The sequence below is a fragment of the Parus major genome, chromosome 21 (genome assembly GCF_001522545.3).
Source record: "Parus major isolate Abel chromosome 21, Parus_major1.1, whole genome shotgun sequence".
NCBI classification, from domain to species: domain Eukaryota; kingdom Metazoa; phylum Chordata; class Aves; order Passeriformes; family Paridae; genus Parus; species Parus major.
In genome coordinates this window covers 353,910-380,046 of record NC_031789.1, presented here as the reverse complement: position 1 = coordinate 380,046, position 26,137 = coordinate 353,910, and the positions used below count along the sequence as shown (strand labels likewise).

Below are 26,137 nucleotides of genomic sequence, written 5' to 3'. Positions count from 1 at the left end.
GAGATCATTTCTCCGTGGCACAGAATCCATTTGCAAGAAACACTGAGGGAAAAATCCGTGGATTCTCCATGCACAATACCAACCCCTTGAAGAAATCCTGCTTGCTCAGCTTTCCCAGCTGCACCAGCTGATGTAACAACTGGCCCATGAGGTCCCTGGTGATCTGACTCCGCTCCAGCGTCGACTCCACGCCCACGCGCACGAACACGGCCAGCAGGTTCTGGGCACTCAGCTCCTCCACACACTGCATGGCCTCCTGTGAATGACACACATCAGTCACCCCTCAGCTGAAAAGCAGAAAAAACAAGAGTGTTTCCTACTGTAACAATGGGGATTTCTGGTGAAATGGGTATTTAGTGAGGATGCCAGGCAAAGAGCTGAATTAGGCTGTGGAACCTCATTGCATAATAATAACAAAAACAATAGTAATAGCAATAATGGAATTTATACCACTCAGGTAACAAATTACATCCCAGGGCTGCTTGGTGAAATGGCAGGAATTGTCTTCTGGATGCCACCAAAATACCTATTACTGCATCAAAAATCAAGTCAAGTCAAGAAAAGGGGATCAGGTCAGATTTGTTATGGGTCACACCTGGCACAAATGCCTGTGTTACAAGCCCACAGCCTATCAAGAAGCAGAAAATAGCTGGGGACCACTTGGAGGAAGATTTCCCCTTTCCAAAGATCCCACTTTCTGACTTATGCATTTTGCAGCCTAAACAAAGAAAACACTCAGAGACATCGAGAGCAGCTCTCAAAGTCCCACACCCAAAACCTCCATTGCCATCACAAGGACCTTCCAGTGATCTTCTGGCTCCAGCCCACAGATCTCAGTGGCCTTCCTGACCACAGGCACCTGCTCTGTGACTAGTTATGCCTTGAGTTACCAAGAGCTGGCAGGCTCAGGTGTGTTTCCTCAGGCCCTGTATGGCTTTTTCCTGCAGGTCAGGGGCCCACTGGTCCCGGCCCGTGTGCTCGGGTTGGAGCTCACCAGACAGATCCTGCTGTCCTGGGACACACAGGAACCCTGCTGTCAGCAGTTTGAGTTCTGAGGACCAAACACCTGCCAAGAGCCATTCCTCTGCTCTACACAGCAGGAACTCACTCATGGCTGGCTGCAGGAACACGAGTTTAAGCACTTTGCTGCACCTGAAAAGCACCAACAATCCCCTAGTACCAAGTAATTCCTGATGCAAACAAGCTGCCTTGATCCATGGACTTTTAACCAGCCCTGCCCTGTCTAATTTCCAGTCACTCCTGTCTAATTTCCAGTTCCAGTCAGGCACAGAAATACAGAACCAAAGTGGCCCCTTCATTGCAGGCACCCAGGGGAGCCCATCATGAGCAGGAAAAGGAGCAGAGACTCCCTGGCTCAGCAGCCTCTGGGTCCCAGGCCAGCTCACTGCCAATCAGAGCAAGGGTTTTCCTCTCCAAACCAAGTATTTAATAATTTATCCCAATAACTACATGTGAACTCTAAACAATCCATCATGAGAATATTCCTCTTTCCAATTAATTATTGAAAGTCCAATGAAATGGAAGCAGCAACTCTGCTTTCAGGGTGCCAAACCAGCAACTCCCAAGTGCTGCCATTTCAAACTTGGCAGGTTTTAAAATTTATTTCAGTGAAAGATCAAATGAAGCAGCTTTGCAGCCAATGTAATACTTTTTGCAAACTCCCTGGATGAGCTAAAAAACCCATTTACAAGGGAAACAAAATTTCAACCTTTTAACTAGGAAGTGATGACAGCTGCTCAGTAATTTCCAATGTTTATTAAAAATCCTCTGGAGTGGTTTGTTCAATATTTAGTATTGCTTTATCTGCCTCCAGATCAGAACAACACATGCCTTGATAACTAAATGAAAACCTCTGTTTATTTTCCCACTAGCTTTTCTGCTTCCAAAATTGCTGGTATTATGGAGCTGCTCAGTGATTCATGACAGATACACATCCCTCTTGCTACTGAAGACACACAGGCTAGGCTGTTTTTGCTATTGCCAGCAGGGCAGAAAACATGCCTGGGAGACAACTGTCCTGGAAGTGCTCATGGAGCTGCTGCTGCTGCCCCTGTGTGGGCTGGGTGCTCACAGAGACACATCCTGCAGAGAAATCACTGCAGCCCCTCAGAGCTGTCTGTTCAGAGAGGTTTTCATCTTGCTTACCTTAAAATCATTAATATGCAAGAACTCATCAATGATAGATTTGCATTTTCTCTCTATTTCCTCTTCTGAAAGTGAAGGCTTTTCTTGCACTGGAGCTGGGGGAGCTTCTGGCTTGGCTGGTGGAAATACAACAACAGAAGATGTTTGGAAAAAGAAAACAAGCATTTTAGAGATGATGTTCTGAGAACAGAAGTCACTAGGGCAGGTGTGTCCCCTGTCCCATCCTCAGGCACAGGGCAGTTCTTTGATAACCTGGGACAGGTGGAAGGTCCCCACCCACAGCAGGGGGCTGGAACTAGATGAGCTTTAAACTTCCTTCCAACTCAAACCATTCTGGGGTTCTTTCCTGGCTACTCTTCCCCCATATGTACTCCTAGTATTTCTGTAACTTGATCTTGCAGGATCACAGCAGGCAGTGACACAGGTCAACACCTTCAAAGCTCTGCACCATTTTAAATAATTAAATGGGAGCTGTTGCAGCAAAGTTTAAATATGCTGACTGTGATGGGCAGCAGCCCAAGGCAATCTCCCAATCACATCCCAAAACCTGGTGTCCATGGATTGTCTACAACATCCCAAAGCTCCAGGGTAAGCCTGTGCTGAGCTGTTTCCCTCTCTGCAGCGGATTGCAGATGATTCCCAGGGAAGGAGCAGAACACTGTCCTTTCTGTAAAGGTTCTGTCCACTGGGAACATCACCTAAGTGTCCCCATTTTCCCACTAACACATCAGCCCAGGCTGGCAGGAGGGAATGTTATGGACAATGTTATGGGGTGATGTTGTGCTGGCACTGCAACCTTTCACCTTTGCTGGCTCCTGCAGAGGAGCTGGTGAGACACACGAGGCCCAGCCCGGCTCAGCTGTGTGTCCCAGCTCTGGGAGGCACATCCCAGCTGCAGCAGCCTGACAGAGCCCTGCACAGCCCCTGCTCACTGCTCCTGACAGATTCTCCCTTGTGCCTCTCCACACATTCAGCAAGGCTCCCCGAGCACAGAGGAGCTGTTACCAGATTCCTTGGCTTTGCTCCTCTCAGTCTCGGTGCTGTTCCTGTCCATCTCCATGGCTCCTGTCAGCTGCTTCACCGTCTCCAGCATCTCCCTGCGCTGCTCCTCCTGGGCCTGGTTGTCCAGCAGCAGCTCCTTGCTGCTGCTGCCCCGGAGGAAGGTGTTGGGCCGGGACAGGGAGGGTGGCAGAGGTTTGTCGTTCTTCTCCCTGCCTGTGCTCCCGCGACTACCGAACAAAAACACGCTCAGAGGTTAGGGAAGGTGCTCAAGGGCTTCACTGCAGGGAAAAAACACCCCCCAAGCCCCACAGGATTGTTGATTCAGTTTCTTACAGCTCTGCCTACAACCAAAATTAACTCAAATTTCAGGGATGCACAAACAAAAATACCCAGAGTGGACAGGCACAGAAACATAGACAGGCAATGCTCTACAGCACCCATTTTATACATTGAATTGTGAATTTTATAACACAAAGACTCTGTTTCACTCTGAAATGGTGTGAGAGCTTTAGATCAGCTGTAACAAAGAAATTCCTCCCTGGGAGGGTGGGCAGGGCTGGCACAGGTGCCCAGAGCAGCTGGGGCTGCCCCTGGATCCCTGGAGGTGCCCAAGGCCAGGCTGGACAGGGCTGGGAGCTCCTGGGACAGTGAAAGGTGTCCCTGCCATGGCAGGGGTGGGAATGGCTGATCTTTAGTGAAGCCTCCCAGCAACAGGTGACAACGATCTGTCCTATTAATTATTGTGTTAATGAGTTAGATGGGCAAAATGATGCCAAAATGGAATAATTTCCAGGTAAGCCCAAGTTTTACTTGAAAGAGGAGGGAAGACATTAGAGACACAACCCAGGAAAACACTTCAGCAGCTTGTGTGCACTGGAAGGAAGATCCAGTGACATTTTAAATGAACTGTACATTTATAAACCGTGTCTAGAGTTAATAAATTATTGAGGGTTAATACATGTTTCATGCTCCAAGCTGGAGTGGTTGCAGCCCTGAAGGAACTGGAGTGAGAGAGAGGCTGTGCAGCTTTTTGTTGGATGTGGGTGCACAGGCAGGTCACACTTGCTGGGAAGGGTCAGACACGGTTTTATGCTGCATTTCTGCCAGGTTTTAGGTGTGTTTTCCTGGATAAATAAACCTACTGACCTGGCTGAATTCACAGCCATTAAATCCAACCTATTTATTATTACATTTTATCTGAAGAGTTTTTAATCTGTTAGACACAACTACCTTTGGCTGAAGGGTGAAGTGGAAACTAAAACATTCATCAAAATATTTTTAAAATTAATTCCACCCCTGTCTCCTATGATATTATAAACTAAGGCATGTTTGAAGCTAACTCAGAGAGGGAAAAGGACCCAGCCATTCCTGGAAAAGCAAGGAATTCTCTTCCTTCCAAGTGCTGGTGCCCAGAGCAGGAGGTGAAAGCACAGCAGTGAAGAGGAAGGAGTGACACTCACCTCGTTAAGGCCCTGCGAGATTCCAGCTCTGAAGAGGCAGACACTGGGGACACCGGAGGCTGCAGGGCAGAAAATCTGTTCAGACTTGTGGCACTTGGTCGCAAGGAGTCTGGAGATGGTGGAGACAACACAGAGCAGAGTGACAAGGTCAGGAGCTGCTGCTACCTCAGCATCACCAAGCAGTTCAGCTGGAGCTGTTTCAGAGCAATGGGGACAGGGAAAAGGCTGCTCCTGCCCCACTTGAACCTTCTCGTCAGGAGGTCACACACAGAGGGGAGGACAGGACCAAAGGGGAGCCCCACTGGGGGCTCAGCTCCTCCTGAGAGACAGCTCTGCTCTCTGCCCTGAGGGAAGGGCTGGAGCTGTGCCAGGGGGTTTAGGATGGAGATCAGGAAAGGCTCTTCCCCCAGAGGTGCTGGCACTGCCCAGGCTCCCCAGGGAATGGGCACAGCCCCGAGGCTGCCAGAGCTGCAGCAGGGTTTGGACAGGGTGCCATTGCTGGGGTGTCTGTGCAGGGCCAGGGGCTGGACTCTGATCCCTGGGGGTCCCTGCAGCTCAGGACATTCCCTGGTTCCATGAACCCCACCCCAACCTGTTCTTTGTCAGCAGAGCTGAGACTGAGGGACCATCCTGACTTACCCATCTCGCTTGCCTTGGCTCCACCACTGCTGCCCTTCCCCCAGCTGCCCAACTGGGCTTTAGGCACGAGCTGGATCTTCTCATCTATTGTGGGCTGTAAAACACACCAGGATGTACAATTACAAGGGCAAATTGTACAGCTTAATAATAAATGGGAGATTTTTTTGGCAATAATCCCAGTCTTGTGAACACCAAAATACATTTTACATATTTTTGGAGGACACAAACAACAAAGGACATCACAAAGAGCCTCTTCCAAATGTCAGTGAGAGACATTCAGAGTGAGCAGCAGCTTCTTTTTATTGGGAATCCTGAAGCACAGGAAGGTGGACAAGCTCAGTGTATCCATATTTGGAAGATGTTCAGTTTGTTTGTGATGTGTGTACCAGTTTCACTGTCCATCAACTCTCCACTCATGGCTTTGGGGGGGATCTGCAGGGCACCAAACAATCCAGAGGGCAAAGGATGACAACAGGTTGCAGAACTTGGAGGGAAGAAGTGGTGTCTGGCAAGAAGAGAACATTGATTTTACAATGCTCAGTGAGAGAATTTATTGACAAGGAGGTTGTGACCTCGCAGATCTCGGGGGATCTCCTCTCTCCTCCCAGAGCAGCTGCTATGGAACCAGCTCCATTTGTATGGAACAGAGGAGAAGGGCTTTCCCCAGCTGAGCTGTAAGCCCAGGCAGGAGGAACCTCTCCTGCTAATGAAGTTTTGGAGACTGTTTTATGACTTTCAGAAGGAACAAACTGGATCTGCAGAAGGGCTGCAGTCTGTCCAGTCCTGCTTTACAGCTCTCCAAGAATCCAGGCACTGAGTGTAAAAATTGAGGGCAAGCGACATTAAGTGGGACAAGGGAATATTTAGGAGTCAATGATTTATACAAAGGCCTGACTTTTCCTTGGCAAGAAAACCCAGAGCTGTTCTGAAGTTTGACAAAGGAGAAATCTCTGCAGCCTGGAAAACTGTCCCAAATCCAGCATTCTGATGGTGAAATAACAGGAAGATGTGCATCATGAACATGAGGGTTTATCACATATTGGGGGATGCAGCCATGCCTCTAAAAGCAGACACAGCTCTCCCCATTCTGCTGGAGCCTTCCAAGTCTGGAGTGCTGCTGTTTGTGACACATCAAAGCAGATGTGGCCTCCCTGTTTTGCTGAGGAGCAGCATCAGAACAGGGTCTCACACACTCGAGGCAGCCAAGGATTTCTAGCAGGTGTTTGAGACCCGTGGAACATGGGTGCTGTGCACATCACACAATAGCCTGGCTCACATTTGCATCACTGAACAAAATGCAGATTTTTCTGGATTACTGAAAGGACACTGTGAAAGAAACTCTGCACATTCCCTTCCCTCAGGACAAAACAGGAACATCCAGAAGATAATGCAGCTTGATTTACACCCAGTATTAACTCTGAGGATTTAAAATGTCCCAGCCCCAAGTTTTGACCTGTACACACCATCCTGGTCCTTCCTGGACTAACAGATGTTTTATTGCCCTGAAGGAGGCTCGTGCTGGCACCTACCTTGGTGATTTTAAGGAACTTGGTGGGGTCCAGCACTCTGCTGTTCTTTGCCCCCTGCACAGTGTTCCAGCCGCCTTCATCGACCCGTGGGACACCTGAGGATGACAAACAGAGCCCCCCTCAGCTCAGCCTGCTGCTCTTCATCTGCTGTCCTTCACACTGACACAACCAGCCTGGCTGCCTGTGCTCTCACAGAACAGCCTGAGCATTAACAGCTCTCACTCCCTTCAAGGGCTGCGTTTCTTTGCATTCCTGTGGGTGCTGCACACCCACAAGCTGACAGAAGGAGCAGGTGAGATGCCTTCCCTGACCAGAGCCTCACTCACTCCTCACTCTCCACAACTCCTGCAGCACTTGGCTGCTCTGACAGGGAGCCCCTCAGGCACTCACAGCTTCCTCATCTTCTCCTGGTGTCACTTTTAGGATAATTAAAGTCTACATGTATTTTCTTTACATCCTGTTTTCAAAGCACTTTCATTTGACAGTCCTCAGTATCAAGGAATCCCCAAAATTACTTTCTCCTTGCCCTACTTGGTCCCAATCTTCATTTTCCCAGTCACTCCAAATTCATCTTTAGGTAGTGCCCTGAGGGCCAGGAGCAGTTTAAGGTGATGCCAAAACACTCCCTCACACAGAGTCAGCACCTCATGACTTTAACAACTAAAGACAACACAGTTACTTCTGAAATGAGATGTTTTTCTCTTGAAATGAGACTCTGCAGTGCATTAGAATTGATGGCAATTCTGACTCCCAAGTAATAACTTGTTAAAACAGGTTTTTGGCAGCCTGTCACAAAATCAAACATGGTTTGCATTAATGGAAATCTTCAGCACTGTTGGCCTGTGGTTGGTTATTTTCACCCATGAGATTTGCCTCTGAGAATCCCCACAGCCAATCCATGGCAGATCTGTTCCTTTTCCAGCCTCAATTCCAGCCTCAGGCCCCAATTCCCTTTGCTCATTACACTTAGGAGAAAACCCCACAGGTTTTTTTCCTTTTATGTGGGATTCCCTCTAAGGCCACTGGATGTGAAACGAGTGAAAGGAGCAGCCAATGTGGCTTTTACTTTACCTGGTCTCCTCTTGTCTTTGGTCATGAGTTGTTGCACCTTCCTCTGTTCTTCCTGCTCTTCAATCTTGGCTTCTTTATGGATCTGCTCGATGGTCTTGGGGCCCTGGTCTGCTCTCCGTGACACCCAGTTGCACTGGGGAGGAAGCAAAAAACCCACACACGTGCTCAGGGAAACTTCAGGGGAGCATCAAACACCAGGAAATTTGATCATTGGGAATGAGGGAGCCTTGTCATGCCTTTGAGGGGCTGGAGAAAACCCTGGGCACATTATGGTGGTTATCCCAGCACCAGAGAGCAGTGCACTGAGACTGCACAAAGACTTGATTGAGCTCAGGACACGTTAATGCCCAGCCTGCACATCCCCAGCTTCTCCTTCAAGGTTCAGAGGAAAGAGAAGAGCTGCTGTAACTCTCTGTTTATGATTGATACTCTTTGTGGGAGCCTCTCCTCCAAGCTCGAGGGAAAAAATGAAATCTTGAAAATAAAAAAAGCAAGCAAGATTTTAAGTGGAAAGAGCGCTTTGCACACCAGGAGTGGTGGTGCTGGACACAGGAGTCCTTAAGAGAGGAGCAGCTGTCACTCCAGAAACACTTTCCTCACTTGATGTGTCTTTCCAGCCATTCCAGACCCTTCCAGCCCTGGAATGACCACGCTGTCCCTTAGGTTGCTGCAGCCTCGTTACAGCTCTGGGGGTAATTATCTACCTGCAGCCAGAACGGTGCCTTCAGCCTCCACACAGCCAAACCAGCTCCCCTGGGGGCTGAAATGACGGTGCTGGGAAGGTTTGTCCCACCCATGGTCACCCTGGGACCCCCTGCACTGCATGTCTGCTGACCACAGCACCAGGACAACATGGGGACACCTCCTGGCTTTGCAGCCAGACTTTGTGGACAAGGGGAACACATCTCCCCCTAACATGGCACTTGAGCTGTGAATCCCTGCTCCTGCATGAGAGTTACCCAGCCTGGGTATGGAAGGGAACAGACTGGCATGAGAGCTGGACGTGTTCACCTGGAGGAGAGGAGGCCCCAGGGAGACCTTGGAGTCCCTCCCAGGGCCTAAAGGAGAGCTGGAGAGGAACTGGGGACAAGAGGGAATGGCTTCCCACTGCCAGAGGGCAGGGTCAGATGCGCAATTCTCTCCTATGAGGGGGGGCAGGCCCTGGCACAGGGCTCCCAGCTGTGGCTGCCCCATCCCTGGAGGTGCCCAAGGCCAGGTTGGACAGGGCTTGGGGCAACCTGGGGCAGTGGGAGCTGTCTCTGCCCATGGCAGGGGTGGAACGAGATGATCCTTAAGGTTCCTTCCAACCCAGACCAGTCTGAGCTTCCATGATTTCATGCTTTCACTCACTGGAGCTAGGACCTACCAGCCTTAGGTCTATTACATCCTGAAGCATGAACCGAATCCTTGAGGAGGTTTTCCTCTCTTTCACAATCTTCTCCATCTGATTGAAATACTGGTCCATGCGGGGCTAGACAAGAAGAACATCATCAGCAGGGTGTGGAGAAAATGAAAACCCTCCCTCGAGGGGCACCCTGTGGGTCCTGCATTCCAGGATTTCTGTGCCAGACACATCCAGGACACAGGGCAGCTCCCCAGAGAGGTGAGCTGGGTCTTGTACACTCCTCCAGGATGGATTTGAGGCTGCACAGGGCAAGACATGAGGCACAAATGTGCAGGCACATACTTCCTGTTAGATCTAAATTTGGCTCACCAAGCTCTAAAAAGCTTTTTTCCTCAAGAAAGGGACTCTGGTTGTTTCAAGCAGGAGTTTCAGAACAGTTTACTACTGTGTTTCCCACTCTCTTCACTAAAAACCAGCTAAACCCTTGTCCTTGTAGTTAAACAAACAAGAAAAAGATCCATTAAAATTTGTGTCTGGCCTTGCTTTGGAAAGTTTCAGCTCTGGGAGCAAATGTTTCCAAAGTTAGGGATGATGGGGAAATATTTCCAATGGACTTTGTCCCAAAGTTTTAATTAAACTATGACTAACAGTTCAGCTTCAATACAAACACATAATAAAACATCTACCCCATTAAGGAGGATTCTCTCAGTCTTGACAGAAATAACCAATCCCAAAGACAGGACAGAGGCATCTGGAGTTGCTCCCTTGCTCCATGCCCTGCCATGCCCCAGCTCAAGGGTGCAGAACCAGAAGAGCACCAAAATGTTGGCTTTTACAGTGCTCAAAAAGACCAAAAAGCATCCTGGCCTCGTCCAGCCTGACCTCAGCTTGGAAGTCAGAGCTGCTTTTCTCCCCAGAGCACACGCAGAAACCGAGTGCTGCGCTGGTGCCGCGCTCACAGCACGGCGTGTTTAGCCTGGGACTGCAGATAAACCACATTGTTGTGGTCATGCTCACAGAACAGCTGGGAAATTCCCTCCCCTCGAGGACTGATCCACCGTGATCCCCGAGCTCCAGCGAGAGCAGAGGGAGCTCCCTGCCTGCAGCAGCTGAGCACAATCAGCTCCCTTTGTTTCCAGAGCCCAGCCCTGCCCATTCCTGGCAAAACCCTCGAGATTTTCATCCCAAGACTGGTTTTTGTGAAGGAGCAGCAGACTGACTGTGCCAAGAGAAGCTCTCGGAGTGTGCAATGCTCCTTGCTGGAATGCATTTGCTGGGAAATGGGGAGCAGGATGCAGGAGTGCTGCGGTTGCAGAACAGCTGCCACATCCCAGCACAACTGGAGACAAAGATAAAACAAAACACAGGCACCCAGCTCAGGCCAGGGCTTGGATCAGTTCATGAGGGTGTTCAAGGTTTACCCTGAACAACACATTTCGTGGTGGCTTTTGTAGGTAACATAAACCTTCAACTGGAAATATTAATGTTTTGGGAACTACAAAGGAAGAGGAACATTCAGCTTGGAAAAAGTAAATGTTGAGCATTTCTGGGCTGTGTGTTTGGATAAAATCTTTGGAAACAACAACTGGAGAACACTGTTGAAAATGATACAGAGCGGGGAGCGAGGCCAGGTCATGACGAAACATCCACAGAGGAGTGGATGATTTCCTCATGCCATATGGAAATTCCTGAAGAAAAAACAAATCTTCAAATAAAAACACTCCACACCCATTTTTCCAGCCCTGCCCAGAGAGCCTCATCCCTCTCTCCCATTCCTACCCCACCTTTGCCTTCTCAAAGTCCAGGTCCTTGCCAATGGTCGTGAGCAGGCGGCAAAGGCACTCGAGGGACTCCTCGTCGTGGTTCTTCAGCAGCTTCACCACGCAGTCGTGCATGATCGCCTCCGTCAGCATCTTCAGCTTGAAGAGCTCGCCGATGAATTTTATATTCCCGATGGATCTCCGCCGGGCTTTGTCCTTGGCCTCTTCCAGCTCATCGTGGAGCCGTGTCTTCTCCTCTGGCTGGAAAACAGGAAAACAGCTCTGCTGAACCGTTCTCCCAGTGTACAGAACTCTTTGAAAAATCCAGTGTTATGTTCATAGACACTGTTTACTCTTTTTCTCCTAAAGCCCAGAAAGATGCTGAGATAAACCCACTGCCAAGGCAAATACTTTTTATTATCCTCAGGCACAGTGACAGAATCAAAGTCTCAACTCCAAAATCTCCTCAAATTAACTGCTGTCTCAAAAGGAAATAATTTTCTGAGGGAGCTCTGAGAACTTATGGAGAAAAACACCACTTACAGTGGTAGCAGCTTCGAGTTCTTTCTGCTTCTTTTCAAAGACATCATCGTCAGCCTTGTCCTTTTCAAATTCCTTCTGGCAGCGATTTAACAGCAACTTACGGAAATTTACTGTGCTCCCAGGTTTGTCTGCCATGGGCACTTTCAGCTGGAGAGAGAAGGAAGAAAAACATCAGCAGAAGTAGGGATGAGCTCCACAGAGGAAGGGTCATCCATAACAATCTATTTTGCTCTTCATGTTCAACTGCATGGCTGTGCAAGGCTGTGAAAGTAAAGCCTCACACCAGGATTTCCTGGGGAGTTTTACATTACAGATGTAAAGTCACACTCCAAACTTGGCTGACATCACCTCTGCCTGGGGATGAATTACATTTCCATCCATAGGATCCCTAAAAATAGCTCTTGTTTAAAAACACTCCTGTTCTGTGCTGAAGGCTTAAGCCATATTCCTTCACTGCATGTCATGAAGAACCTGGGGAAAATGGGGCTCTTTTGTCCCAAATTCACCATCTGAGAGTGATCAAAGCCTGGCTGATCTTGGGCTCCCCTGGAACTGACAGACACAGAAGGGTGGGGAGGCCCTGGCACAGGGTGCCCAGAGCAGCTGTGGCTGCCCCACCCCAGAAGTGTCCAAGGCCAGGCTGGACGAGGCTTGGAGCAGCCTGAGACTGTGGAAGGTTCCCATCAGGCCGTGTCCATCAGTGTCCACCAGCCCATGTCCACCAGCCCGTGCCGCGGGTCCCAGAGCAGCTCTTACCGTCACCAGGCAGCGGCACATGTTGGCGTACGCCACCGAGAAGCTGGGCTCGTCGATGGCCTTCTCGAAGACCAGGTCGATGACTCCCTTCAGCCTCTCCTCCGTGTCCACCGTCAGGTCTGTCACCTGCTTCATCAGCTGGTTGAACATCTGGGGCGTCAGCTTGTTCAAGATGCTTCGTACCTTGCGGAACAGCTCCTGAATGACACAAACACCGAGCTCAGCACAAGGGGTGCAGCTGATTTCAGCTGTGAGCCAACAGCCCACAGGGGAATGGAGACACCCCATAGCAAAGTCACAAGTTGAGTGACACACACAGCCCAACCCCAGCTCTCACTTGACTACCAAAGACCAAGACTCCAGGGAAGGAGTTTTGGAAACATCCAAGTGCTTTTTGTCAAGTGCAACAGAGGCACAAAGACCCTTCTGTCAGAAATACTCTTCTTTATATCAGTTTAATTCATGAGATATAAATGAACAGGGAGTGGTCTCTGTTTCCTTCAGCCAGAGGTACCCAACCTCTTCTATAATTCACTTTAAGGCACTTTACTTTTTCCTGTCCAGGATGATAATGAGGCCAACGATGCCACCATTAATGCCACCAAGAACAGAATTCCAGTGTCCTTCAAGACCATCCCAACTTATCCTACAAATGACAAGCTTGACCACCAGACAAACACCTCCTCCCAGAGTCAGTGTCCCATGGAGAGGAGGGGGAGAAGGACAGAGGGAGCTTCAGATGGCACCACTGGGCTGGGTAGGACCAACTGAGGGATTTGACAGAGGAACCTCAGTCTTGCTGAGGATTCAGGGCAGAAATGTGGTCTAAAAGGAGATGAAAACCAAGCTCTGTGCTGGGAAGGCAGGGCTCTTTGCTTTAGGACAGAGACAGAAACACCCCAGTAAAGCAGCAGTAGGAAAGCAATCCTGGAAGAGAGCCAGGAGATTGTCTGGTGCTCTCTGCTTAATATACAGGATTGGCATTTAAACATCAGGTCAAGAACAAACACACAAAAATATCATCAAGGTAGGGGAAAGCTGGGATTCCAACTGGAATTCATTGCCCTTTTTCACCGTCTGATACAAGAGGGAAGGCAAATTACCATGACCTGGTGCAGCTGCTGCACCCTCAGAGCTGCCTACGCTCTCACCTGGGTTTTGACATTTTCTGGATCCTCCGTTTGGTTTTCCCTCTTCAGGCTCGGCTTCCAGGCATTCTCTGCCTTCTTCAGGTGCACATCCTCCTTCACACACACAGTGATGATCTTCCTGGGCTCCCTCCTCTGGCCCGGCTGAGATCTCCTCGGTCCAACACTCAACAACTAGGACAAAAACATTCCCTGTTATGTCCCAGCTTCAGCTCACCCTGGCCAACACTGCAGGGCAAACAGCCGTCCATGCTGAGCACCGGCACGTCCTGCTGGGACACAACCAGTCCCTCCAAGCCAGTACTGCCCTGGGCTGCTCCCAGGGAACGAGGAGACACCAAACACGTTTCTCTGGGCAGCATTTCCCAGTGGGAAATGGGATGGTTCTGTCTACACAGCTCAGCGGCGCTCCAGGTGCTGCTACAGAGGGTCAGAACTGACCCTGACTGGCCAAAAGTGCCTCCTGGGAGGCAGAAACTGCAGAACTGAGACATCACAGCAAGGGCTGCAAGAATTCAGCCCTTACAGGTGTACTTCAAACACGCCATCCCAAACACCTAGAAAATGACAAATTAGTAGCTCTGCCAGAAATGTTAAGTTTTACTGGAGATTGCTTCCAACAAAGCCATTTTGAGATGGGAATTCCGTAAAACACAGTGAAGGAGTATCACTGCAGCTCCTGCACTCTGAAAACACGGATCCTAACAGACAGGGGACAAAGTCTGGGTGATTTCACAGAAGAAGAAAGGGAATCAGGGTGCTCTGGAACTGCCTAAGCACCTGTGCAATCCTGTGTAACGTGATGCTCCTCCTGAACAGGCAGAAAACCTGCCACAGGCAGGCACTTTATCAACAGATGTACAAGTGGAAGAGCACAGGACACCCCCAAACCTCCTCTTCATCATCTGGGGGCTTCTGATTGAGGACTAAAGGTACCAGGTGCTGTTGGGAGGTTGCTCTTTCCCATTTCTGAACTCATCACAAATGGCCAACCTCAAGGTACAAATTAACACAGCAAAACTCCATTATCAATCCCGGTACTTCCCACAGCAGTAATTAATCTGCTCAGCAGCCACTCATGAAAGATGGGCCATTTCAAAGACTGCTTTGTTCAACAAAGGGATTCAACGAGCATCAAAAAGGCCAAACCACTGCAGTCACTTGAAGAGCTTCAGTGAATAGGAGGAAAGGGCTCTTGGCTGATGCCTCTTATGTCACACATCAGTCACAAACTGGGTTTGTGTTACTGAAAGGGAAAACCCTTCCTAAAGGCAGGAGGGAGTTGAACCACTTGCATTTGACGAGATAAATGGTGCAAATGAGCAGGAACAGCAGCAGGGCTGGAGCTCTTGTCTGGGTTTCATTATGGGATAACAGCAGCAGAGGAAGATGTTGTCAGAAGACAATGAGCCCATGCCATGAGCTGCTCCGTGTGCCCAGCGATGCCTGGGAGGGGGCTCCGAGGGGCAGGGTGTCACTGGGCTCCCCTCAGCTCAAACACCTCTGTTCACACCCCTGCCATCACAGAAATAGCAGATTATTCAAACTGCACAAGCCCCATCAATGCCATAATTCACAGAATCATTTCTCTTGGAAAAGATCCCCAAGATCATCAATTCCAGCCAGTTACAGCACAACTGCAGCAGCTGATCACTCCTGAGCCTTCAGGATGTTTCTGTGTGTCAGATACCTTCCTAAAGCAGACCCTGATCTCTCCCTCTGTGCCCTGACTCACAGCAGTCTGGCACAGAAAGGGCTGCCAGCAGCCCCACCTTCACACACCACCTCTGGTATTACACAGCTCTGCTGCCCAGGCCCTGACCACGCTGCAAACGTGGAAAGAAGAGACTTCCCTCCAGCTGAAAATCCAGACACTGCAACAGGAAAGTGACTGGCCACAGCCACAGGTGTCAGAGCTCAGCACACACCTCCTGCCACAGACAGCTCTGGAATCAGAGCCAGGCTGCAGTGTGCCCTGAAAACCCAAACCTTTCAGCTCATTCCCCTCACAAGAGGGGCAAACTCAAGGAGAGGTGACCTGCAGCCACCCCATCTCCTCCACAGAGGTCTGAAGGCCCTGCCAGACACAGCAGGCTGTAACCTGTGCAGGGACAGAGTCACAGAGATCAGCCCTTCCTCAGCCACGGCTCCATGCAAACGTTCCTTTTAGCAAACACTCACCCTGAGGAGGTGACTCCCCTGGGAAACTGAGGGATGCACGAGCACCAGCGTGTCACCTGTCACCTCCTCACATCCAGCTGCCTTTCAGGCATCAACACAACAAAGACTTCATTTTAATATCTGTGAATAAACTCCGTTCAAACTGTGTGATTAGGTTTTCAACCAGTGAACAGAAGCCTCCTTTGAAGATGTAATAATAGATGGATCTAACTTTTAATAGGAATGGTCTAGGGGTCTGGGGTTTTGGCTCCAGATTTATACAGCAAGGTGAAGAGGTGCCTGAGCTCAGGCCTGGCTTCCTGTAAATAATGATGGTTCTGGGGCATGGGGCAATTAGCAGGTGTTCCTGCATTAATCTGAACGACCTCTCCTGGAGGAGGACACGGGAAAGGAAAGCAGGAAGACACAGGTACAAGAGTCCTGCAGAGCAGCCAAAGACTCACAGCAGCACAGACTGATCTGGTGCTCCCACCCAGGCTGCAAGTCATGGAAATGCTTCAGAAACCATCCAAGGAATTGAGGAAGTGCCTCTCCCTCTAGAAGAGGCTCCAAATGCGGACAGTGAAATTGATCTTCCATGGTGGGAGAGGTTGTGCCTTCCAGGAACAAGAGCTGAGGTGATTTCAGTCTCCATCACCTCTCGGGAAGGACACAGCAAACGCACCCAGTGCAGGGATGGAGCCGTCTGCTCCAGCCCCACATCTCTGAGTCTCCATCTCCTCACCTGCCACGCTCACCTAACCCTGCCTGCATCAAAGAGCCCTCCCAGCTGCACTCTGCTCCGCTGCAACTCCACCCCATCTGACGCAACACAGGTTAGTGCCAGAAACAGTAATAAAACACGGTCAAGCAAAAAGAGGGAAACAAAGACAAAAGCCAAAGAAGCGAAACAAAGACTCTCAACGTGCCAGAAGCAGTTAGTGCTGAGCTGCTGGACGTTACTGGGGGCAGGGAAGAGGCAGTGGTTTGATGGGTGATGGCATGGCCTGTGCACAGGTGGGATGGCTGGGACAGGCAGCACACACGCAGGGGGTGCCATGCGTCACGAGGGGAGCGTCTGCCACTGCTGGGCTCAGAACCCTCCGATCCTACAACCGCCGCCGTCCAGGACAGGCTGCTTAAACCACGTCACCTTCCAGCCCTCCTCCAGAACCAGGCAAGGAGAGGCTCTGCTCTGCAAAGGCGCAAATGTAAGATGTATGTTATGTGCTGAATGCTCCAAATGAACGGGGTAAGCGGGACTTACCTTTTCTCCCCCTTTCCACAGGTCTGCAAAGTGCAGACCCTCGCGGATCCCGCTCAGGCCAACGTCCCAGCATGCCCTCAGCTGGTGATGTCCCACCCACCACTGAAGACTGCCTAGAGGGGTACAATGCAAGTCTTGTTTCGTTTTTTTTTTAAACAAGGTTGCACCTTTTTGTAAAGTTTTCTGCCAGTCGTTCTTTATCAACAGTGGGTGTTGGGAAAAAAGGCAACTCTACAAAAAGGTGCAAAGTCTGGGGGAAGAGGGGGGGATTTGGCTTACCCCTATCGGCAGGTTCCTCAATGGTGGGTGAGGCGAGACCAAGAGAGGGCATGCTGGGGGCCCGCACCGAGCCAGGGAGGGCAATCCAGGGGTGCTCTGCACTTTGCAGGCCTGCGGAGAGACAAAGAGCGACAGCCGCGTTACCCACAGGCCGCGGGGCTCGCCACGCTCAGCTCCTGACAGGAGAGGAGGCACCGCAGCACAACCTGCACGTCCCAAACGTGGGAGGCTCTGTGGACCAGGTGGTGCTCCAAGAGAAACTGTGGCACCGAGGCAACTCCAAGACACAGATGTGCACCCTGGAACCGAGACACCGGCCACGAGGCTGCTTCCAAACCAGAAATGTTACATCGACCCAAAACTGCTGGGTTTGACTCCTGCAAACATGCACGCTCAGAAGTTGGGGTGATTCGGGGAACTCTTCTGGAAGCAGCAGGTTTGAAAGCTCCACGATGGCTATGTCACTACACACATCCAGATGGACACAGCAGAAGCAGCTCAATGGCTGAAAATCAGTGATTGGCCCTAACGGCGGCAGCGTCCTCCTCCAGCGGCACTGACGGGGTAGCACATGCTGGGGACACCTGTGCCCCAAGAAAAGACGTGGCAGAGGCACGAGTGAAGAACTCACAGAGGGATTTCAGAGTGTGGGCAAGGCCAGACACGGGGAGAAGGGAAAGCGAAAGAAAAGCAGTGGGAAAAGGTGGAAAACAAGGAATGAAGTGACCCAAACGACACGTGGAAGCACAGAGAAAGCAGGAACACACAGGTGCTGGCTGTATTTTGTTTGTTAGTAAAGTCTCTTTGCTGTGTTGCTGAGTTTTGCAGCACAGCCCCCGGGCTGACGCCCTGACGCCGGGTTTGTTGTACGACGAAGACGCGAGCGCACGCGCGACTGCCAGGTCCTGCCGTGGAAACGCTTCCACCCTCTCACACAGGAACAGGGAGGAGAACAAACCCTTCCCAAACAACACCTACCCGTGACAAACATCCACAACCATTCCCCATTTCCCTACATCCCTACATTCACCCTGACAAAACCACAACCGCCGGCGCACTGGAAGAGGCACAAAAGCCTGAGGAGGGACTCATCAGTGTCAAGGGCAGTTTTTAAATGAGCAAGCTGGGGTAAACTCACACTTCCAGACACGTTTCTTCCCCCAGGGGCTTGCCTCCCAAAATCAGCAAAGGCTGGTGTGAAGTCGGGGCCTCGTGGCAGGATCCGGGGGTCCAGAGTCCTCAGCGGCAGTTTGGGCTGATTGACCTGTGCCGGGGCAGAGCACACCAACAGCTCCAGCTCAGCTGCCAGAGCTCATGCAATCCACAAACAACAGCTGCTAAACCACCACACTCATATTTAACATCCAAATTAAAGCTTTAACAAACTCAGCAAGTTTGTGGCATCTGCACTTATCATAAAAATAAATATTTAATTTAAAATATATCTTCTTTCAGAGACTATTGAGGAAACAGGTGGAGTTCAGAAACATTTCAAGGAGGATAAAATCGTGGGCCTGTCTTGGTTCAGGAGCATGAAACTGCCACCTTCCCTCAAAGCAGTGGCTTTTGTGCCAACATGAGAGATGGGCAACTGACTGAGAACAGTCAGAAACAATCCTGGGAAAGCAGAAGGTAGATGAAATAACTTTAATTAGTTATTAGCCTTTCACTCAGAAACCCCAAGTGTTTGACTAAGCCCAGACCTCCAGCACAGACAATCAGCTCTGAGATGAGGCTGGAGAGAAACTGCCCGAGAATGGAGTTCTTAAAGATCTTTCATCAGATCAGCTTATAAATAGTGAAGAAGCTGCTTCAGATAAAAAACAGTTTGCCCAAAAGCTTCTCTCTGCTTTTTAATTGATCTAATATATCAATTAATTGATCTAATAGAAGCCATTGCCTCTCCCTCCAGTCTTGCTTGGATCCTCAGCTCTTCATGGCTGGGACATTTTAAATTTTAATAACAGCCTGGTATAACTTAATCCAGACCATCAAAAATGCTTCAGTTTCTAATCATCTGTGCACATTCATCAGGCACCAACACCTCTATTTGTAGAATTTTGTGATGGGACCAACTACTCCACTTCCCACCAAAACCCAGCATGGACAAGGTTGAGGAATGAGGCATTGGGGATCTTGATTTGTATCAAAAGCCTGCACGTACCTGTTTTATGGGCTCTCCTCTCACCTTGTCGAGCACCACATCGCTGATGGGAGGCAGCCCCTCGGGTTTCTGGATGCAGGCAGGCATGAACTGGATATCCAGCAGGAATTCCCGGTCATATTGCTTCTTCCCCTCTGGGTCCAGGGGCTTCCACTGTTCTATAGGGAGAGAAGTCCCTGAGAGTCACAGGAAATCGGATTTCAGAGGTTTATGGGCTTCTGTGCAATTTCTTGGATGGTTTCCAGCTGTCAATCACACAGGAATCAACTCTGCCATTTCCACCATGCTGTAGCCAGCATCCAAATGCACAACATTTCAAGGAATTAGGGGTTTTCTCTTCTTTTGACCATGACAAAAACGATTTTCCCCCTTTGCCCCCCTGGAAGATCTCTCTGGGCCTCCTGGGTTGCAGATCTCAGCAGAGCTGCACTGAATCCCCTTCCAGCCCCAACAGGAACGTCCCCAGGGGTGACACCCAGGGTGCCAGCTGTCCCTGCAGGAGGGAGGCAGGCCTCACCTGGTTTGTACTGGTACACGGGCCCCTCCCCGGAGCTCTCGGTGCAGCCGGAGTTGGCGTCGGTGCCTTCGCCCTCGGAGACGCTCTCGGCACCGTTTCGCACCGGCTCTGCCTCCTGCTCCCCGTTCTCTTCCATGGCCTTCACTGCTTTCAGCTCCGAGGGTTCCCTCTCTGGCTGAAGCCCATGGCTCATCTTCTCCTGCTCACATTCAAGTACTTTGTCCCCTGAAGGTTCCTTCTCCTCCTTCGGCTGGAGCACGACAGAGGCAGAGGTTTTGTTAGAAACACCCTGACAGACCCAGCACAAGTGAAACGGCTCCTCATGGATTCACACGGCGTTTTGGGAGCAGCAGGAATACAAATGCATCTTACACAGGGATCTGGAGCACCACACTGAGCCCTGGGTGACTGATCAGCTCATTCCCATGGATAACCCACTGACACTTAATGGAGCAACTGGAAACACTCAGCACTGCCCATGAAATCCCCACAGGACTGGATGGAGGGAACTGTTAAGCCATGAACAATCCCAGCCTGGAAAGACAACTCTGCTTCCCTCTCCTCCCACCCTCCATGCTAAAGGGATGGCAAAGGGCACGTGGTGCTTGTTTTGGGGGATTCTTCCTTTAAATGCCTGCTGCCAACTGGAGCAGATCCCACTGAGGAAGGCAGTGTGAGGTCTAGCCACAATTCCAGCATCTCAGTTTCAGGAAAAAGCATTAATAGTATCCCTGGCTGTTAATTTTAGAGCTCTTCAAGGACACAGCCTGATTGTGCATTCAGATGAGCAGGCATCGAAATGCACTTCCCCCAGGAGAGATCCCAGCACATCTTAGCACTAACAAAGGGATAACTTCATTGAGGATGCTCTGGAGGAGGCTCCTCACCACATCCTAAAACACTCTGAGGAATTCCTCAGTGGAACTGCCAGCTGGAGCCACGACTCCTCCAGGGGAGGATGAAGCTGCTGCTGCAGCCCCAGTGACACCCTTTGCTCTCCAGCTCTGCATCACATCTGGCCAACCTCAGCTTTTATCCACAGCAGTCTGGGCACTCTGAACTTTTACATTTTCACTCTCTTGCTCCCTTTCTGATTGATTCTAACCCTACACTGACCCAGGATATTAAGCACAGCTCCCTGCTGCAATATCCCTACCAGAACAGCAGCAAGGGAGGTTTTCTTTACTCATCTCATCACTCTTGAGGTAGTTTTGCCTGAAAACTTCAGCATTTTCCTTTGTCATCTTCTCAATCAGTTGGTCATCAGGAAAACTATCCTTTGCCATGATATCCCTGTGCAGAAGGAACTGCCAAATGTCAGGATGGTGGCTTGGGACCAAAATGGGGCAGTGCTGAGGGATCCAAACCCACTTTTCCCTCACCCTTTACTGAAAAAAGTAAGTTTTTTTCTTGTGCTGGGAGGTTGGGGGAAGTTTAGTGGAACCCTCAAGTGGAAAAGGTCCCTTGCCATGGCAGGGATTGGAATGAGATGAGTTTTTAAGGGCCCTTCCAACACAAACCAGTCTGTGATTCTGTGACTATTAATCATTAAATTAGGCAAACCCAAAGAGGTTTTTGAAGAGCTTCAAAAGGGAGCAGACTGACAGCTGTTATCTAAAGAATGCTGAGGAATAGCAGAGTTCTTCCCCAAAACTGCCCTGGACCCTGTGACACAGCAAGGAAGCAATGTCTCTAAAGTACAGTTTCAAGAGAGGAAAACCATCTCTAAATTTGGGTAAAGCAGGACTTTGTTTCCCTCTCACCTCTGTTTCTGCCTCTGTCCCCTCCTCAGTGGCTTGGGTCTGCTCTTTTGGTTTCTTCCAGGTCTTTGGTGCAGTTCCAGGGGTTTGGGCTGCAAGGGAAAGGTGCAGCAGTCACAACACTGAGTGACACGGAGCTGATGTGGCTCTGGCTGAGGAGCTTCCCCCAGGGCTGCTCTGAGGCACAGGAAAACAGAACACTTGCAGCCTTGGGGAGGATCCAGCTTGATTTAACCTCTTTGGCTTTCAATGCAGCAATAACAATCACCAGAATGACATTAAAACATGGGAATTGTTTTACAAGTTGCTCATTCAAGCTCCAAACACTTGGGCTAGCAAGGAGGTCACTGCCAAAGGCACAAGGATGCAGGGAAAAAACCTTCAGGAAATCAAGTTTTTGGAAAGATCAGGTGTTGGCTGGGAGGGAAGGTTGTTCTCAACATATTTTTCTCAAGAATTCTAACACTGTTATAATATTAACCATAAACAAGCCAAAATCTCCAGTATCTCATGGAAAAGAAAAACTCCTTCAATCCTGCAGCACTGCTCTGAGCTGGATTTATATTTCAATTTAAAAGCAGGTTTGTAGCTCCACCATTAATGATCTCCCTGGCCAATTGAGTCAAAGGAAACACCACAGAGTATTCCCAAGATCAGCACTGATTTACTCCAATCATGTTTTCCCCCTAAAGGGTAGAAGAAACCACTCAATATATTAAGAGGAGACAAACTCATTAATCCAATCTGCTCCAAAAGCTCAATCTTGCCACAGCCAAGTAATTGAAGTGATTAATCCCAAAGTTTTTAATCTGACAGAATTTCCCTCCCCTCAAACTGAAACCATGGAAACCATCTAGGGTGTAAAATAACCACATTTCACTTTTAAGCACACAGAAATAAACTCAGGGGTCGTGGATTTGGGGCTGGCAAAGGTCTGGCTGTTTCCTTCCTCAGCTGTCAGGATGTGAACATTACTGCTGCTCAAATATACATTTTTTCCACCTTTTTTTGGCAAAAGTAAGCTCTGTAGAGGCTGCAGTCCTGCCAAGCCTCCCAAATGAGTCTTGCCTGAGATCCCACCACTTCCATCAGGGGTTCTGCAGCCAGAGCAACCCCAGACTTTGCTGTGGAGCTCCCAGGATGGATCTCCAGAGATCTCAATGTTCCCCCCTCTTAAAACAGCAGACACCAGACTCCTTTTTTCTGTCAAGTTCACATTTCTGCTGCAGGAGCTCAAAGGAGAATTTGCACTGCTGTAAGTTTGGGTGCCAACCTTCCCAAAGCCCAAATCCAGCAGGACAGTGGTGTTGGTCACCTGGAGATTCATCTGAGTCTGTAGGGAAACACAAAGTGACGTGTCCACTTTGGCTCTTGGAGCAGGACAACTCCAGACACTTCTGCTCCTCTTCTCCATCCTCCTGTACCCAAGCTGAGCAGCTTCAGGTGCTCTCCAATAGTTTCATTTCTGCCCAAATGCAGTTCATTTTTGCCACTATTCATACTTCCAGAGCTTGTTCTCAGCTCATTTCATTCCTTTGGAGGAGGGACACCACAAACCAAACCAACACTGAGTTCTTATCGTGGCTTACAGAACCAAGGGGGGCAACAGGAGCAACAGCACAGACTCAGGACTAGGAAAGGGAACAAACCCTGAACTGCAGATTATCCCAGACACCACTCCAAGTGCAAGGATCTGCTCAGCCCCTCTCCCCAGCTGTGTCACCTCCCCACAGGACCTGAAGCACCCCTGAGCTCACGGCACAGCCAGCAGGACATGAGGCCTCTCCTCTCTGATGTGGAGCCTAAATTAATACCGGCTCTTATATTTTGATTTTATTATCCAACATGCCATGAAAGACCAAAGCAATGATTCACCATTCCCTTCCAGCTCATGGGAGAGAAAACATATTCCAGTGGTTATGGCAGCAAATCAAGAAAAAGGCAACACTTGATTTATGTTTCTGCCTCTCCAGGTTTTGGTGCTGGAGGAATTTCTCCAAGGTATTTCTAATTACAGCCCAAGTTTCTTGGTACAGCCTCCCCAGCTCAGAACCTCCAGGACTCGCCACAGCTGGGCTGCTTAATACAGAAATGTCTCATAAAGGAGCTCTGCAAGAAACAGCCCTTTCAATTCCACGTGCACTGAGTTCTTCTGGCACCCTGTGTTCTGAGGAGTTCTGGGACACACATCAGTCTCGTGTTTTCCTCTTTGCTTCTTGTAACAGCCATGACAGAATGGTGACTTCAAAGGTCTCAGGTAGCACCTTCTGCAGAAATTCTACTCCACCAACAGCACTTTTCCTCTTTTGTTGCCTGCAAAGTGCTGGTCCTTCACTGCAGCTACAGAAACCCCAGAAGTGAATAAAAAGCAGCAGTCATTGATGACTTTTAGCCAGGTTTTCAGTGGGATTGGAGCAGCCAGGTCCTCTGTTGATAATCTGCTTTTGTCCCTGCCTCATTCCCAGGATCAGGCACAGCAGGTCACAGCTATGGGAAGGACACACAGGAGGAAATGCTGCAGGATGATCCCCAGAGCTCCCAGCCAGCCCAGCTCAGCTCCCTTTCAAGGGAAAGCAGGGGGAAGATTTGTGGCCAGGCTGCTCTGTAATGAAAACAGCACTCTGCTGAAAATCCCAAAGAAATACTGCTCAAAGTCACAGACCTCACAGCTACCAGCACGTGCTCCAGAAGTTTCCCTTATCCCAGGTTTAATTTTAACTCCAGAGATCACAAAAAAATCTCTTGGCCTTTAGTCCAAGACAAACACAGCAATATAACCCCTTCTCCTTGCTCCTGAGGGTCAGTGTGTGGATATTCCAATGCATATGGCAGAAATGCTGTTCCTCATTCCTGAATTAGCAGGCAGCCTCAGCTGATGCTATTTCAATCTCTCTTCCTCTCTCCAAGAAAGAATTGGAAAATTATTGCTGAAAAGAAAGCTGGCAGAGAAATGCAGTAGTTCAGGATCATTAAATCAGGGGTAAAGCACAAAAAACCACTTGGAGAGCTTTGTGCTTTCTTTGAAGCCCTGAGCTTTTAATAGAAATTTGAGTTTCAAGTCATCTTTTACATGACTCGAGAACTCCTTGTTTCCATGTTGCCACAGCCAATGGCTTGGCTAATGTGTGCTCTGGAGCATAATGACATTACAGCATTAAAATTAATTTTCTGCATAATTAAAAGCCCAAACACTGTAAGTTAATTTTTTTTTAATTTGAACTACAGGCCATTACAAAGCCAGCAATAACACTGCAAGTTAGAACCTGCCTCTTATTTACAGAGTCCCATTTCTCCTCTCCTTTGTGAGGAAATTAATTTGGGTTATGAAGTAGCTTGGACTGAAAGAACAACAAGTGCCAGAGCAGTGAAATGACCCAAGTGAAATAAAAATAGAAGATTATCAGGAAGAAATCCTCACGGTTGGTGCAGTAAAGGGATCTTTCTTCTCATCTGTAGATACCAGAATTTAAAATCAGCATATTGAGCATCACACAAACACAGAACAGGCCCAACCTCAGCCTTTCAGTGCATTTCAGATTTCTGAGCCCATTTCCCATCTATCAAAGAAAAACCTTGGAAAAAAAGCCCTACATGAAATGTACTTTAATTACTTTAAAAAATGAAACCAACAAGATCCAAATCACAACCGATGTCCTTGGTCCAAGCTTCACCAGGTTCCAACAGAACTGCAGAGCAGGATGTGACACATGAAATGTTTAACTCTGCTGGCTGTGAACAACAGTCCCCACAGCAAACACAAGGAATTGATCATTTAACTTCTTTTCCACAATTTGATCTCCAGGAAGTCCTGCAAAAAAAGCCATTTTCCATGGGAATCAGAGTGTTAAACCACAGATCCAAACCAGAGCTGGGGCTGAAACCAAAGGCAGGCAACACCACTTGGAGAAACATGCTGGATTTTAAAAGGCAGCTGCAGAAATGACCATTTTAGTGAATTTTAAACTGTAAACTGCAGAATTTAAAATTATAAATTGTACATTTTGCTTACATGTGACTTTTGCAAACGAAAAGAAGCATCACTAATGAAGGCTGGGCAGGTAGAGGTGTATGACACTGGTGTGACATTGATGTGACACTGGTGTGACAGTGGTGTGACAGTGGTGTGACCCTGGTGTGACCCTGGTGTGACACAGGTGTGACACTGGTGCGACACTGGTGTGACACTGGTGTGAACAGTGGTGTGACACAGGTGTGGTGACCCTGGCGTGACACTGTTGTGACACTGTTGTGACACAGGTGTGACCCTGGTGTGACCCTGGTGTGACACTGGTGTGACAGTGGTGTGGTGACCCTGGTGTGACACTGTTGTGACACTGTTGTGGTGACCCTGGTGTGACACTGTTGTGACACTGGTGTGACACTGGTGTGACATTGATGTGACACTGGTGTGACCCTGGTGTAACACAGGTGTGACACTGTTGTGATACTGTTGTGACACTGTTGTGACACTGGTGTGACACTGTTGTGACCCTGGTGTGACACTGTTGTGACATAGGTGTGACCCTGGTGTGACACAGGTGTGACCCTGGTGTAACACAGGTGTGACACTG

The 26,137-nt window shown here is 49.3% G+C and overlaps 1 protein-coding gene across 14 annotated transcripts in view; it reads right to left on the bottom strand.

Moving 5' to 3' along the window:
• EIF4G3 (eukaryotic translation initiation factor 4 gamma 3) overlaps positions 1-26,137 on the bottom strand; it is a 110,240-nt gene that overhangs the window by 8,976 nt on the left and 75,127 nt on the right. For 13 of the 14 annotated variants that reach the window (XM_015648056.2, XM_015648043.2, XM_033519328.1 and 10 more), the window contains 17 exons: positions 21,570-21,658; positions 19,807-20,056; positions 19,290-19,447; positions 18,264-18,389; positions 17,126-17,236; positions 13,423-13,593; positions 12,272-12,469; positions 11,516-11,662; positions 10,997-11,233; positions 9,234-9,338; positions 7,868-8,000; positions 6,797-6,891; positions 5,268-5,361; positions 4,629-4,737; positions 3,172-3,395; positions 2,167-2,282; positions 84-256 (listed from right to left, as the gene is read on the bottom strand). In XM_015648056.2, the coding sequence (XP_015503542.1) occupies positions 84-256; positions 2,167-2,282; positions 3,172-3,395; positions 4,629-4,737; positions 5,268-5,361; positions 6,797-6,891; positions 7,868-8,000; positions 9,234-9,338; positions 10,997-11,233; positions 11,516-11,662; positions 12,272-12,469; positions 13,423-13,593; positions 17,126-17,236; positions 18,264-18,389; positions 19,290-19,447; positions 19,807-20,056; positions 21,570-21,658 (2,536 nt within the window). The remainder of the gene's footprint in view (positions 1-83; positions 257-2,166; positions 2,283-3,171; positions 3,396-4,628; positions 4,738-5,267; positions 5,362-6,796; positions 6,892-7,867; positions 8,001-9,233; positions 9,339-10,996; positions 11,234-11,515; positions 11,663-12,271; positions 12,470-13,422; positions 13,594-17,125; positions 17,237-18,263; positions 18,390-19,289; positions 19,448-19,806; positions 20,057-21,569; positions 21,659-26,137) is intronic. The other variant, XM_033519322.1, reaches the window with a different exon arrangement.